Raw genomic sequence first — 17,092 nt, 5'->3', positions numbered from 1 at the left:
ATCATTCTTAAAATTAGAAACGTAGACTACTCCTGGTAGGAAGGCTAAACACCTGGTGTAACCCAAATTGTACACGCCCCAGCTTTTATTTGTAAATAATATGTGTCATGAGTGATTAGAAACGTCATTCTGTGACTGATTTACACTCACATTGTATCCACGATTATATCCATGTCACTTTTCTTTTTATCAAAGTTAGCCGTTCTGGAGTTCCCTGTCTTGCCGCTTCTCTTTCGCTTCCCCTGTCTCGCTCCCAAAGTTCGCCCCCCCCCCCCCTTCTCGATCGATTTCCCCTCTCTATCCTCTCCTATCTCGCCTCTTCTCCCCCCCCCCCCCTCCCAACCCCATTCCGGTAGTTAAACACGCGTTAACAACTTGAATTTAATTAAACTTTTAATGAAATATCATTTGCAACCCCAACCCCAGCCATGAATCCACGGCCAATGAGTTGGGTCTATTTTAGATATGGAGGAAAGTATAACCTGCAATTAACAACAAGAGATGAAGTGAGTAGAAAAGTGCCAGAAAACAATAGAGAATAAAAATTAACAAATTTTTATTCACACAGTAAAGAAAGAATTGCCAAACATGATGTGTGTGTGTGTGTGTGTGTGTGTGTGTGTGTGTGTGTGTGTGTGTGTGTGTGACTGTTGTGGTGATTTCGTAGTCGAATGAATGAACTTGTGGGATACCAAAAAAAAATTTGCAAAGCACCTCTGAGCACTATTTGTGGACACTGGCGCTATATCAAATAATAATTATAATAAAAACAAAAGATAAACTGCAACTCCTGAGTGGGCGAGTAGGTGGCCATAGACAATGTGGTTTATTGTGAGAGTGATATCAAACATAGGGCGTCTAATTTGCGACTGCTACTGTATGAACTGGGGGAACGCAATAGCTCAGTTGGTAGAGCACTCGCTTCGCAAGCAAAGGAAACGAGATCGATTGCAGATGCAGTCGATATCTTTTTTTCTGACCCTCCTGTCCACCAAGCAGTGTTGGGTAGCTGGGTCAATTTAATCTGGCGGAAAGCACTTTGCGATAAACAAGCGTCCTAAAAAAGGGTAGCAAGCAATTGCTATGGTCCGTTTCACTCTATAGAAACCTGGATAAACTCAGGCTTCATATGCATGATTGTTCTGAAGAACTACTTTTTGAAATGAAAACGCAATTTCATGGGGCCTGATGAGGTGAAATATAATTAAATTGAGAAATATGAAGGATCTGGACAATGGTAGATTCGTGGAAATGCCCTTATAAATAAATATATTTTCTTTTTCATAATCTCAAGTTCCACCCTCATAAGTAAATAAAGTAATAACATAAAATAAAATTGTTTATATTCTTTAGATTGCGATCGGGATACAACCTCCTGAAACACCACATGCGCAAAATTTTCAAAATAGGAGACACAGGCATGTGTGATTGTGGTGAAGGAGAAGAAGACACCCACCAGATATCATACGTACTCCAGACCTGCCCAAAGTATGCAACAGCAAGAGAGGATTTTTGGCCTGCCTGGTACCAGACCTTTGCAGATCAAACTCTATGAGCCCCTGATATTGCTGAGAGAGATTGTGGTGAAGGAGAAGAAGACACCCACCAGATATCATACGTACTCCAGACCTGCCCAAAGTATGCAACAGCAAGAGAGGATTTTTGGCCTGCCTGGTACCAGACCTTTGCAGATCAAACTCTATGAGTCCCTGATATTGCTGAGAGAGATTGTGGTGAAGGAGAAGAAGACGCCCACCATATATCGTACGTACTCCAGACCTGCCCAAAGTATGCAACAGCAAGAGAGGATTTTTGGCCTGCCTGGTACCAGACCTTTGCAGATCAAACTCTATGAGCCCCTGATATTGCTGAGAGAGATTGTGGTGAAGGAGAAGAAGACACCCACCATATATCATACGTACTCCAGACCTGCCCAAAGTATGCAGCAGCAGGAGAGGATTTTTGGCCTGCCTGGTACCAGACCTTTGCAGATCAAACTCTATGAGCCCCTGATATTGCTGAGAGAGATTGTGGTGAAGGAGAAGAAGACACCCACCATATATCGTACGTACTCCAGACCTGCCCAAAGTATGCAGCAGCAGGAGAGGATTTTTGGCCTGCCTGGTACCAGACCTTTGCAGATCAAACTTTATGAGTCCCTGATATTGCTGAGAGAGATTGTGGTGAAGGAGAAGAAGACACCCACCATATATCGTACGTACTCCAGACCTGCCCAAAGTATGCAGCAGCAGGAGAGGATTTTTGGCCTGCCTGGTACCAGACCTTTGCAGATCAAACTCTATTAGCCCGTGACAGAGCTGAGAGAGACAACGGCGGAACAACTTCAACAACTAGACATTTTTATATGAAGACAATATGGGGGGGGGGAAACGAAGAAGAAGAAGAAGAAGAAGAAGAAGAAGAAGAAGAAGAAGAAGAAGAAGAAGAAGAAGAAGAAGAAGAAGAAGAAGAAGAAGAAGAAGAAGAAGCTTATATTCATATCAAAAGGAAAATTTGTCTTAATGGTCTATATGCCAATGGAAGACTGAAATAACCCATGCGACAGCCGCAGTGCAGCGCCACAAAGTAAGCTAGGGCGAAGTGATTTGCTCAAGGCCATGCAGCCGGAACCCATACCTTTCTGCCTTTTGACAAATCATTATATTGGTCATTCGTTTTAAAAGAACATGAGCATTTATCTAGAGCAACATCCACTAAAACGCTTAACAGGGAGTCCTTAGCCATCTTTATCTGCATCTGTGTGGTTGGCGCTGAAGAAACCAATGGTCTGGTTGTATTTCAGCGGCGTCCTCATTGGGCGCGGGCCCATGTCAGTCGGGCCTTGAAATCGTTTAGGTGTGGTGCCATGATGACCAGTTCATCCAGCCCATTCCACTCCGAGATAGTTCTAATGAAGAAAGAATTTCTGTAGTTTTGTGCTCTTGTCTGTGGGATTTTGAAGCAGTTCGAATTGTTTGTGGCGTATCTCTCAATGGGGTTTTCGGTTATGTTGTTGGAAAAAGTGAGTGCTCGGATTTTTCTTTTGTTTGGTCGTGGCATCAGCAACACTTAGCATATAGGGTGGGACATGACGCCTTTTAGGCGATATTACATTTTGTTTCGACATAGACAACGTTGTTACTCATTTTACACCTGAGTACGGCGAGAGAATGTGAGTAAAGAGCCTTTTACAAGGACTCGACTACACGCCGCTCAGAGCTGGACTGGAACATTGGACCTTCCGATCCGAAGGAGAGTGTCATACCACTAGACCACATAGCCGCATTCATTCCTTCTATTATTCAACAAACTTGAAACAAGGGCCTGACAAAAGGCATTCTTATGAAATACATGGTACATTTTGTTTAAGAATCAGACTGGTTTCATTTAATTTTGCTAACCAAGTCTAAATAAGTTATGATAAATAGGTCACCATAGCTTTAATGAAGCTAAGGATAAAATACATAATTTCCTTTATATTGCCAAACAGTCTTATACAGCTGAAGGTCAATAAATTATTGATTTATTTCTTTACAAAATGTATCAGTCGATCGATTTATTTTAAGTAAAATCGAAATTTGAGAAAAGTAGTCCTTCAGAGCTATTATACCCATGGAACCGGAGTTTATCCCGGTTTCTGTAGCGTGAAACGGACAATAACAATTTCTTGCTATCCTTTAGATAGGACGCTAGTACATCGCAAAGTACTTTTCGCCATATCTAACAAAGCCAGCTGCCCATTTACCGCTGTGTAGACAGGGGGATCAGAAAACAATCTCGACTGCACCCGGGATCGATCTCGACCATTTTGCATGTGAAGCGAATGCTCTACCAACTGAGGTATCGGGACCCCCTAAAATCTTTTTAGACAGAATGAAAAAAAAGTGTTTTGTAAGTGAAGACCTGAATTACATTCGTAACCCACCTGCTGGGTATTTGCTAATTAAAATAGACAGAGAACTAAAGGATAACATACTTCACCAACACAAAAATTACAACTCTGTTTTTCTGTAGCTTTTCTTTCTTACTTCTTTTCCATTTTTTTCTACAAACCCAATTTTCCCAGACAAAACAAAAGAATACTATTATAACAAACCAATCCAGACATTCTCCATAACAATGTTACCCTAGTACCTGACACAAATCCCGCAAACGGAAATGCCACACCGCCGAACATGCGCAGAGGATGATGATTCGATTTCCGCGCGCGTGAACTTCATTACGTTCTAGGTTTACATCCGTTACATAATTAATTACAACTAAGTTATAGGTAACCTCGGCTGAGTACTTAAGATGTATTTACATTAAGTAGACACTGACACTACTACGATTTATAGAATTGAGTTGTTCAGGAATCGCAGAATCATAATGACTCCAAGAATGGTGATGAGTCAAACACAGTTCAAACGTCAGTACTAAAGATAATGGGAGAAAAGTTTTGTACAAAAGTAGAATTTAACCGGAACTTTATAATTTTTTAAATCTTGAGGATTTATATAGCGCATTCATTATCCATTAGGCGTGCTCAAAGAGCGTTGCAAGTTGTACAAAACCAGTAACAACGCTTAACTTCTCGAGCTAAACATGACGCCTTTAAAAAATGTATGATCATCATTTTTCTCGAGTTTAAAAAATGTGTGGCTGGCCGATAAGAGAGAATTATTATAATGCGTTAGTTCAGTCATATATCTCGTCGTACACTTGTACTGTTACTGTTTGCATGGAACATGTTGCAGTGCACTTCGTGCATTTTGAATATTATGAAAGACCCCGTTTTTTAGCGATTTTTTGTCATAAAGTACAAAGCTTTATACTCAATTTGCACATGGTATTAGTGAGATAATGTGGGTAGTGACTTTTCCAATGACTCAAGTTTGTGTAACTCACAGTAGCGGGACTCAAGCACGGGACGTACCTGCCACGAGACATGTGTCATATATTTACAAAGACAAAACGCCGTTCTGTGATGGACTGCTAGATGCCGCCGCCTAAGCATTCCACGACGGAATACAGACAATCCATCAATCAAACATTTGAGGTCAACAGAAATCACCGAGGTTTTCCAAAGTGAGCATATTGGGAGAAAAAAAGCGAAAGTGCTTGAAGCGGTGCTCCAACCCGGAACCTTCCAGGTCCCAATAAAATGCCTTAATCGGTCACTTCCCACAACCGACAAGGAAGCTTCATAAAAAAAAAAAGAAGGGCTTTAAAAAATTCCCCGAAGTAGATGAAAGTTGGAATGCGATGCCGGTAACGAATTCCACGTTCCTCCGAAGTTCTTCGGCAGTGCCATTGAGTTTCGTAGGGATATCTGTGTATTAAGGCCAGCATCGATTTCTATCTAGGACTGGTTTCTATCCATAGCATAAAGCGAGGACACATGGAGCACGTGAGGCACTGTTTCCATGCCATTTTGGCAAGAGCATATATTTTGGCAGTATCTTTATGGCCAGATTTTCAGTAGGCTGCATATGGCGTTTCTGTCCTGCTCTGAGTCTAAAGATGAGGACCTATTCTCTTCCACGCACTACTCTCACATCCTCATTTTGTTTGCATTTTTATGAGATTTATTCTACGTTTATTTAAATATCATTTTGACTACAATTGTTTGCTCTTCAATGTTTGCGGGCTCTTCACTCTGTTCTATGTTTGCTTCATATTTATCTAGAATATCTGCTTCTCCATTTCCACCAAGTCCAGCATGCCCTGGAATCCATTCAATGACGTACAGGAAACGTAACATTTCGACATCGGAATCTTCAGTTGATTTTCGGGATCCTATGGGTTAAAATGAGGTTACAATTTTACTCTAAAACTTCATCATATTTCAAAATATTTGTTCCCAACAGAACTGTAACAGCGATGCGACCTAGCTTTTTTTCAAAACTCTTTTGGCAGAAATGGTTGGTAATTATTTGATTATATATTTTTTATAACCTATGAGAGTAAATTATGAGTTGAAAGAGATTAAGTTTAGCCTTTTCAATAAAGAATAAAACTAAAGTTATGAGACGCTCCCTGTGTATAATAAGAGGTTTTATATTTTTAGTAGTAGTAGTAGTAGTAGTAGTAGTAGTAGTAGTAGTAGTAGTAGTAGTAGTAGTAGTAGTAGTAGTAGTAGTAGTAGTAGTAGTAGTAGTAGTAGTAGTAGTAGTAGTAGTACTAGTAGTAGTAGTTGTATTTATCACCGTCATCATCGTCATCAACAACATCATCGTTGTTATATTATTTAAGTTGAAAGCCGCTGTCAGTAACTTGAATTTGCATATATTCAACGTCGTCCTTTCCTGTTATTGGTTGGGCCAATATGCTTCTGATGTGCAGTAGTCCATACGGATGCTTTGATTGCTCAACATCGCAGAAAAGTGACATCCTATGACGACAACGGCGGTGATACGAAAAGGATGCTAATGATGGAGGCGGAAGTCATATTATATTATTTTGAAAATTTAAAAATCTACCTGTAAAATTGCGCAATATCCACTGAACGTGCTCAATTCGATTTACAAAGGGTCCCTTACCAAGAGAAACACGCAACATGTAAAACGAGACATAACGCCTGTTTTACACAAGAGTACGGCGAGATAATGTGAGTAAAGGGCCTTTTCCAAGGACTCAACTTTGCGCCAAGCTAGGCCCGAACCCAGGACCTACCGATCCGAAAGGGTGTGTCATACCACGAGAAAAACATAGCCGCACACATTTTAAAAAATCGTACACCACGATTATTTATTTCACATCGATCTCGACAATATAGGCTTGAAGCTGAGATCTCAATAGTAGCATTCATCCATTTATTACTGCCAATTGTTGATGATGTGTTTACGAAGTGAAGGATGACGTAACAACATATTAACCCTTTGCCTGCCACTACGTTCGATAATTGAACAACGGGTGTCAAACGCTAACCGAATCAAATCATGACGCATTTACAAGTTTGGTTGAGAGATTGTGTTACACTAGTAAGTTAGTTAATTATGACCAGACTGGGAGAAAGATTTACAGAATGGTGTTACTCTATGATGGAGATACACGAGACAACAGAAATGTCTTGCTTAAAGCTATAGAATTTAGTGGTGGTGGTAGTAGTAGTAGTAGTAGTAGTAGTAGTAGTAGTAGTAGTAGTAGTAGTAGTAGTAGTAGTAGTAGTGGTGGTGGTAGAAGTAGTAGTAGTAGTAGTAGTAGTAGTAGTAGTAGTAGTAGTAGTAGTAGTAGTAGTAGTAGTAGTAGTAGTAGTGGTAATAACAGTGGTAGTAGTGGTAGTAGTAGTAGTAGTATAGTAGTAGAAGAAGAAAAAGAAGAAGAAGAATAAGAAGAAGAATAAGAAGAAGAAGAAGAAGAAGAAGAAGAAGAAGAAGAAGAAGAAGAAGAAGAAGAAGAAGAAGAAGAAGAAGAAGAAGAAGACGTTGGTGGTGGTATCGGTGGCGGTGATGATGATGATGATGATGATGATGATGATGATGATGATGATGATGATGATGATGATGATAACGTATACTTTAGATATAAAATTCTTACCACCAAGATCCCGCCACATCTTCAAACAAGCTTGCGATGACGATGAGAATAGCGATGAATTGTATGGCAAGTAAATTACGATGATGATGATGATGTTGTTGATGGTGGTGATGGCGGTGGCGGTGGTGGTTGTGGTGGTGAGGATGAGGTAAATGGAAAAAGATGGTGTTGAGGAAACCAAGCTTCATCATGTGCTGGTGGGAGAAATAACGATCGTTGATGCCAGTGATGTTGCGTGGTATATCATGTCACCATCATTACAGCAATCTGTAGACTGTTGTGTGTATCGGGCTGAATCTTGACACATCACTTCAAATATTATATTATTATCTGGATACGAGAAGATAAAAAAGAAACGTTAAATAACTTTTATATCGTGCTTTTTGTTGCTTGGTTTTGCAACATGATGTGTTGGTAGCTCTGTTGGTTGAGCCGCTTTAACAGCTTTAAAAGAATAATCACTTTTCGCAGCCATTCTTTTTAATTGAATACAGTTTTCATGTTGTTGTTTTTTTTGTTTTTTTTTTTTTTTGTTTTTTTTTCTTTGTTGTGTTGTTTTTTTGTTTTTTTGTTGGTATTTTGTTGTTGTTGTTGTTGTTTTGTTGTATTTTTTTTGTTTTTTTTTTGGGGGGGGGGGGGTCTTTTGGTATTTTTGTTTTTTTTTTATTTGGCTACAATTTCTGTTTTCAAAAATCAACTTCACGCCGACTTTACTCTATAGATAGAATGCGCTTGTCCAAGGAGTTCACAACATTGCCATCCGGAAGTATAACGGAGCAACACACAAACTCTGTGTAACCATTAACTTTTATAGTCTAGTTAATACAGTTTAGTGAGAACAACTCACAAACGCGGATGGCAAAAACAATAACAAAGGCCTGAGTGACGTCATCTTCGAACTATCTATATCTATTTAAGAGGGTTGGTCAAATTTTTTGGAGCCCCAGATGGTCCAGTTTGCAAAGGTATTGACCCAGGATCAAACTTACATACTTTAGAATCCGTCGAACTCTATGATCCTCTGAAATGATCATCTACCCATTGAGTGGTTGGGTGATCGGATTAGGAATAAAATTAACCCTTTCCGCCCGGCATCGTTGGATGCATTCGCCTAGGCATTCCATGAAGTAATATAGAAGGAAAGAAATTGACGTCACTCAGCTCTTTATTATTGTTTTAGACAGCCGTTTTGGTGATTAGTTCTTACTAAATTATATCAAACAGACTATAGATGTTCAATGTTATGCATAGTTTTGTGTGAATAGAGTGTTCCTTTTTTTGAGAGAGAGAGAGAGATTTTTTCCCCTATAAATCATATTTCTGTTATGTACTCTTATGATTTTTGCTTGGAGCCTGTAGACTGCCAGATCGCGCAGAGCGCCTAGAGTATGGTGTTAACTATGCCTAAGTATACAATAGATTTAATTACTCTCTAAAAAAAAAAGAAGAATGAAACAATCTTCAGTCATTGATTGTCTTCTATCGTGATAAAAAGAAATAATCCCGATGTGGATTAACAGTCATCCACTGTACACTGTTATTTAATATAAAATCATTTACATTTTCAGCAAAAGGAAAGATAGGCCAAAATCAATTTGAGTTATTCGACAGTAAGCGAATAGTTGAAGTTTTATCATATTTTATAATCTACCTGTTCTTGCTTTTATATTGACAAAACAACGTTTTATTCATTTTGGCTGGAAAACTGTTATTTCCAAAAACCGATCGATTGTAATGATTTTAACTCCTCAAAACACAGTCTTTTAAGACGCCACGTCTCATGTTGAAGACTTTTTGGACGTTTGGAGAAGGAGTCACCTTCATTGATCAATATTTGGAGTTTGAAGTTTGGGGCTTTTTTGACCAGAAGATAAATAAAGCGTATGGCCGTTTTATTATAAATCAAAATTCTACGCTAGTCAAAACAATATTTTTAAGTGTTATAGTTCAACTCACAGACTTGTTAAATATAAACAAAACAAACAAGCATAAATCGATAGATTAATAAATATATAAATAAATTGATAGTAAAATAAATGGATAAATAAATGAATAAATAATAAAATAAAGAAAGAAAGAAAGAAAGGCACAAAGCATGACATTTTTCCATCTACGAAATAATGAAAATGTTGCTAGAAGCTCGGAGGAAAAAATAACGATAAATATTGAAATGTAAGCTCCAATTTATTTTAAAAATACAGACACAGACAGATACTGTGGCTATTCACACATCAACATTCGTACTTAGTGTTTCATTCACCGTGCTTTGTTGATAAAGGGGAAACCCGAAACGTCCACAGTATCTGTCTTCGTTTACTAAATCGCAGCTTACATTTCAATACTTATCGTTATTTTTTTCTTGAATCAGAAATTTTGCCCTTTTGCTCACTTTACGGCGTCAAGACAGACCCTATGGAAAAAATTTCTCTGGGGATGAATATATGCTATTCTGTTCATCTTTTTTGGCAGTTCGACACCTTATTATATGCTGTCTCCATTCTTAAGGGCATACGTTGAGGTGTCTGGCGACTCCATCTAATTTCCGACTCATGTCCCTTGTGCCACAAGTCTTCGATAGACTCTCAGACAGTGAGTGATGTAACAATACGCTTCAACAGTCGTAACGTCACTATCCTCGTAATGACGCAAGGTAACTTAATAACTGGCTCTAAACTATCTGAACAATGGCGGACGCCCTTGTGGAATATTTTCTCCTACGAGCATAAAAGCGTATCCAGAGGAGGAAAAAAAACATAGATCTGATCATGTTTTGACTTTTACACATTCTGATCACAAGACATATGAAAAGTCCTAGCCAGCATGAAGAATAATAAGTACCGATTTTCTTTGTTTAGAACCAAGATAGCTGCCGTTGCTGGGCGACGTGACATCAGACAATTGAATCCAATTGAGGGCGAAATGGCCACGTTGATAAGGCGTTGCTCTTCCGTCTAGAAGAGCCCTGCTTCGAGTCATACAATTAATATCAACACACTTTTTGAGAAAATTCATCTTGCCCTGGGTTGCTTACTTTGCGATGGTGCACTGCGACTGACGCCAAGGTTATCTTAGACATATCTCGAAATAGACCTTGAATAAAAACAATTGTCCTTAGAATGGATAAGAAAAGGAATTTATTCTATTTGATTTTGATTATTTTATCTAAAAATGTCGCAGCATGGCATCGACAAAGCAACCAGACTAACAACAATAACTGCCGTACGTACTATGGAAAAACCCATATTTTAAAATTTGGCAAAAAAAAACTCGTCCTTCAAATATCGATCAATTTAAATGACCCTCATCTTGCCAAAAATAAAACCCCAAAAATCTTCGCGAAGTCCCAGGTTTGAGAGGGTTTTTTTTCCAAGATGAGGGTTATTTAAATCGATCAATATTTGAAGGACTAATTTTCTGGCCAAATTTTAAAATGTGGGTTTTTCCAGAGTACGGTACGGGAGAATAGCGTCTCCAATACTAACATTGAAAGAGGATTGTGTGTATCGTCTACCTGCAGGGTATGTATTGATACGGAAAAATAAATCTTTTATTAAACAGTAAACAAAGGAATACCGGATACACTGCGCGCCTCTGACACGGGTGTGACACGAGACTTGGAATGGTATCAGTATCGTGTTTCCTCATCATTGTCTATTTATATTTCTCGTGTCTTCCATTCCTGTCTGTTAGTCGCTCTTGTTACAAAACATGATGTCATTGTGCACTGCCGTACTTTGACAAAACACACCAAAAAAGAATTATTTTTGGCCGGAAATCGATTATTTGAAATATCTATTGATTAAGATAACCCCAAATTGCAACTACCAAAAAAAATAATAAAATAAAAAAGCAAAAAAAAAAAAAAAACAAAGTAAGAACTAGAGATTTCATCATATCTTAAAAACAAAAAAGTTTGAAGTTTTAGACTTTTTGACAATTTTAAGCTTTATCCATCTACATTTTAGGATTTTTTTCTTGCCAAAGTTTTTCTACATTCTTTTCAAAGTTTGGTAAAATAAAAACTTCATTTCGTCTCGCCTACCTGTCAATATCGATTGTTTACCGATGCAATTCTGAGATATCCGACTCACAGCGTAGCCATCGTAAAGTTATAGATAGTATGCAGATGACGTCACTCGGGCCTTTGTTATTGTTTTTGCCATCCGTGTTTGTGAGTTGTTCTCACTAAACTGTATTAACCAGACTATAAAAGTTCATGGTTACACAGAGTTTGTGTGTTGGTCCGTTATACTTCCGGATGGCAATGTTTTGAACTCCTTGGCCAAGCGCATTCTATCTATAGATAGTTCGAAGATGACGTCACTCAGGCCTTTGTTATTGTTTTTGCCATCCGCGTTTGTGAGTTGTTCTCACTAAACTGTATCAACCTGACTATAAACGTTCATGGTTACACAGAGTTTGTGTGTTGGTCCGTTATACTTCCGGATGGCAATGTTGTGAACTCCTTGGCCAAGCGCATTCTATCTATAGCCTGACACTGACCAAAACAAGACGTCAAAATGCCAGTCTTTTTCCACAAAAGAAAACAAATCGTGAGTTATATTCAATAGTTCAACCAATGAAATAACTTGTTTCCATGAGCTCTACTAACGACAACTCACAAGACGCTACACAAACCTAAAAAGTGACGTCAAACTGCCAGTCCTCGAGGGTTCTAGAGTCAGGCTATAGATAGTATGCAGATGACGTCACTCAGGCCTTTGTTATTGTTTTTGCCATCCGCGTTTGTGAGTTGTTCTCACTAAACTGTATTAACAAGACTATAAAAGTTCATGGTTACACAGAGTTTGTGTGTTGGTCCGTTATACTTCCGGATGGCAATGTTGTGAACTCCTAGGCCAAGCGCATTCTAGCTATTTGTTAACGATGGCTGCCCTCACAGCCAGAGGTTTCAGTATCGGTTCCGAATTCTGTCAAGGCTATTTCCTGACATAATATCTGTCCACCAATCATTAGTAATTGAGTATCGAGGTCTGTCAGAAATGGACGGAGAGTAATTTGCAAAATATTAGAGTCCGGTCCAAGGGGTAGTAGAAAATTATGGCCCAGTTTGTCGCTACAGAAACTGATGAGCGCGTGGTGGTTCATGATAACTATGGTTATGATGATATGATGATAATGGAAATGGTATTTATGATACCAAACTCACCATCATCATCATCATCATCATCATCATCATCATCATCATCATCATCATCATCATCATCATCATCATCATCCTCATAATGATCACTATCATTAGTATTATGATCATAATGATAATGATAATGAGAATCATAATAAGGCATTACACACAAGGTAATATGAATACAAGCTTAAAATTCAATGTTACGCATAACATTTACATCGACACCATGTAACTTAGGGGGTCCCAGTTGGTAGCGCACTCTCACCACACGTAAAGGAAATGGGATCGATCTCAAGTGAAGTCGAGGATTTTTCCGAGCACCCACCTCTCTCTCTCTCTCTCTCTCTCTCTCTCTCTCTCTCTCTCTCTCTCTCTCTCTCTCTCTCTCTATCTCTACTCTCTCTCTCTCTCTCTCTCTCTCTCTCTCTCTCTCTCTCTCTCTCTCTCTCTCTCTCTCTCTCTGTCCACCCAGTTGTGATTGGGTACCCGGGTGTGATCGATCTGGCAAAAGTCCTTTGCAATATTATACTAGCGTCCTATCCAAAGGGTTTAAAGCAAGTTGTCCGTTTTAACGCTGTTATTAAAAAAATGAATAAACTCCAACTCCATGTGTCTATAGATAGTTCGAAGATGACGACACTCAGGTCTTTGTTGGTGTATTTTGCCATCCGCGTTTATGAGTAATGCTCACTGAACTGTATTAACCTGACTATAAACGTTCGTAGATACACACAGTTTTGTGTGTTGGTCCGTTATACTTCCGGATGGCAATGTTATGAGCTTCTTAGCCAAGCGCATACTATCTATTGGATCAGATCATAGCCGTCGTTTACTTTTCGCCTGACACTGACCAAAAAATGACGTCAAAATACTAGTCTTTTGCCACAAAAGAAAACAAATCGTGAGTTGTATTCAATAGTTCAACCAATGGGACTACTTGTTTCCATAAGCTCTACTAACGACAACTCACTAGGCGGTGCAAAAACCAAATAATGACGTCAAAATGCCAGTCTTTTTGGTTTCAGTGCGTAGCCATCGTTACATTACGAAGGCCACGTTCAGTGTCAGGCTATAGATAGAATGAAGTTGACGTCAATCTGGTCTTTGTTATTGCTTTTTGCCATCCACATTTATTAGTAATACTCACTAAACGGTATTATCCAGACTATTAAAGTTCATGTTTACATATCGTTTTGTGTGTTGGTCCGTTATACTTCCGGCGGATAGCAATGTTATGAGCTTCTTAGCCAAGCGCATACTATCTTTTGAGATAACGCGGTTTGCCGGACGGGATGTCATTTTACACCTGAATATGGTGAGAACAAGTAGTCCTTCAGAGTCATTCGGCCCATGGATCTGGAGTTTATCCCGGTTTCTATAGCGTGAAACGGACAATAGCAATTGTTTGCTATCCTTTGGATAGGTCGCTGCTCCATCGCAAAGTACTTTCCGTCGAATCTAACAGACCCAGCTAACTATTCACTGCTAGGTGGACATGGAGCGGGGGTGGGGGGGGGGGGAATTCAGGAAAAAATCTCGACTGCACCAGGGATCGATCTCGGTCCCTTTGCGTGTGAAGCGACTGCTCTACCAACTGAGCTATCGGGACCCCCATATGGTGAGACAATGCGAGTAAAAATCTGTTTTCAAGGACTAAACTTCGCGCGAACTATTGAAAGCCAAGTACCCATGCGGCTATGTGGTCTTGTGGTATGACACTTGCTTTCGGATCGGAAGGTCCTGGGTTCGAGCCTCACTTGGCGCATAGTTGAGTCCTTGGAAAAGGCTCTTTACTCATATTCTCTCACCGTGCTCAGGTGTAAAATCAGTACCTGGCCGTTAACAGCATTGTCTCTGTCCTAAAAACTGTAATATCGCCTATAAGGCGTCATTTCACGTCCTTCAAGTTAAGTGTTGCTGTTAGCCATGGACCTCTCGTAAAGCGCTTTGAGCACGCCTTTCGTGAATATTGCCCTATATAAAAGCTCAATACTTTTATTTTTTACAAAGATCCTAAAACACATTTTGAAATTAAAATAAAACCACAAGTATGGTTTCATGAGGTCAAAGGTGAATTTCTTATAGGTTCCCCCTCCACCCCCCCCCCCCCCCAAAAAAAAAAACAACAAACAAACAAACAAACAAACAAACAAACAAACAAACAAAAAAATACATAAACAGAACAATACAAAAAAAAAAAAAAAAAACCCAACCACCACCCCCCCCCCCCCAAAAAAAAAAAAACTAAACTAAAAATAAACAAAACAAAAACAACAAGCCTTGAGCTTTTGTACATTGCATTGTCCAATAGATGTGCTCAAATCGCTTTACTAAGGGGCCCAAGCCAACAACAACACTGAAAATGTAGAATGATACATAATACATGTAAGGCGCTATTACAATTTTTGTTTTCGATAGAAACAAGCTGTTACCCGCCAGGTATTCATACTAAACATAGGTACAGAGAGACAGAGAAAGAGAGAGGAGAGAGAGAGAAAGAGAGAGATATATATAGTTAGATAGATAGAGAGAGAGAGAGAGAGAGAGAGAGAGAATGTGTTTGTATGATAGAGAGAGAGAGAGAGAATGTGTTTGTATGATAAAGAGAGAGAGAGAGAGAGAGAGAGAGAGAGAGAGAGAGAGCGAGTTGGGGGTTCCGATAGGTTAGTTGATAGAGCACTCGCTTCATAAGCTAAGGGACCGAGATCGATCCTCGGTGAGGTCGAGTTTTTATTTTCCGACTCCCTTTCTACCCAGCAGTGAGTGGGTAGCTGGGTCTGTTTGATCTGGTAGAAAGTACTTTAGGTGCTATACAAATCGTAACAGGCAATTTGTAATTGTGTGTTTCACGCTATAGATACCACGGGCCTCATAGCTCCTCTGAAGGACTGATAAAGAAGAGAGAGAGAGAGAGAGAGAGAGAGAGAGAGAGAGAGAGAGAGAGAGAGAATGTGAGCGAAGAGTCTTTTCCAAGGACTTAGCTTTGCGGCGCTCAGAGCGGGTTTCGAACAGGGACCTACAGGTTCCTATTCGAATGTCCAAAGTATAAGACTACAATATCACAGAAAGACCTAGCTACCCGTTCAGTATTTAGTGGACAGGGGAGTAGCTATTGAGAATTTAGATCTGGTTATTTTGCGCTATAGTTTAACCCTCTCCTTGCCAACTATAGGAAAATCGTCACATACGTTACGATACCACCAACATTTTTCTTATTCAAATTTCTTTTGTAAATCATAACATTTAAAGAAAATGAACAGTGTGCTGCAGAGCATGTTTTGCTAAAGAAATTATGTATCGCAAGAACTTATCTACTAGATACTAGATACTAGATATTGTGTTTGAGTGATAAAAAAATCTATTTTTGTGTTAGTTGGGTGTGAAGTTTTGGGGAAAACCCTGAAAATGACTGGTAAGGAGAGGGTTAATGGAATGTAAATATAATTATTGTCAAACGCGATATCAATTCGCATGTTGTGTGCGTATATCGCTTTTCTTTTTCTTTTTTATATACCAGATATTCTTACCTGTCATCAATACAATATCTCAGCCATTGTATTATAACAACTTGATGGCTTGGAAAATTCCAAATTGTAATTAGAATCCAATACAATAAAAGTCAGCAAAGAAATGTGTTTTAAGTAACGTTCAAATTACAGGAAAATTTTAGTCCCAGACAAGTAATTCGTTGCAACGATGGGATGGATTAAGTGCAGGATAACTTATAGTTATTCGTTATCTTTTTCTTCTCTCTTTTCTTAGTTAAAAAAGTATTCAATTTTTTTAGTTGATCTGATCTCAAAAACGAAACATTGAAAGGTATAGAGAATGAGTTAAAACGCTCACAAAATATTCATTATTTGAAATGCATAGATGATGACGTAACAATCAGCTCTTGATTGATTGTACAGTAATGAAAGTTTGCCTTAGTCCCTTAAATCTTCAGATTAGATTGATAATCAATCAATCAGTCAATCAATCAATCAATCAATCAATCACCCGATCAATATTTCTATCAGTCATTCATTTAATCAACAAATCAAATTCATTTACATTGACGGTACTTAAGGTTTCACTCCAATCTATCAGTCGATATTTGACATAAACGTTTTCTTGTGAAAATGAAAAACATTGATTTGTTTTTTTACAGAGTCCACCAGAATTCTCACAAAGATATCAAAAGAATGACTTCGTCACTTTGTGAGATTTTTTCACGTCGATTCCAGTTCTTATAGAACCTCATGACACTGTTCGTTCGTTTCGGTTACTTTAACCCTCGCGCCCTTTTTGCCAGCTTCGCTTTCACTTCCGCGCCCTCTTCACACCGGGTGGGCGGGTGGTGGTGATACCTTTACTGCCAATATTATACAGAGTATTTTAGTGTTGGTGCGGACGGACGGACGGACGGTCAGATTATTCGAATAT

The 17,092-nt window shown here is 38.9% G+C and overlaps 1 protein-coding gene across 2 annotated transcripts in view; it reads right to left on the bottom strand.

The window, feature by feature from the left end:
* Positions 1-16,847, bottom strand: part of LOC144975339 (protein Wnt-2b-A-like) — a 30,505-nt gene extending 13,658 nt beyond the window's left edge. The window contains exons 1-2 of one of the 2 annotated variants that reach the window (XM_078919322.1): positions 16,195-16,847; positions 7,519-7,848 (exon numbers count right to left, since the gene is read on the bottom strand). In XM_078919322.1, coding sequence (XP_078775448.1) covers positions 7,519-7,709 — 191 coding nt within the window. In that variant the 5' untranslated portion in view covers positions 7,710-7,848; positions 16,195-16,847. Of the gene's footprint in view, positions 1-7,518; positions 8,018-16,194 lie in introns of those variants that run through there. The other variant, XM_078919323.1, reaches the window with a different exon arrangement.
* Positions 16,848-17,092: the final 245 nt, after the last annotated feature.

The sequence above is a fragment of the Berghia stephanieae genome, chromosome 6 (genome assembly GCF_034508935.2).
Source record: "Berghia stephanieae isolate SIO BIC M18660-M18661 chromosome 6, UCSD_Bste_1.3, whole genome shotgun sequence".
In the NCBI taxonomy this organism is placed as follows: domain Eukaryota; kingdom Metazoa; phylum Mollusca; class Gastropoda; order Nudibranchia; family Aeolidiidae; genus Berghia; species Berghia stephanieae.
This window is presented reverse-complemented; position numbering and strand designations above follow the sequence as displayed.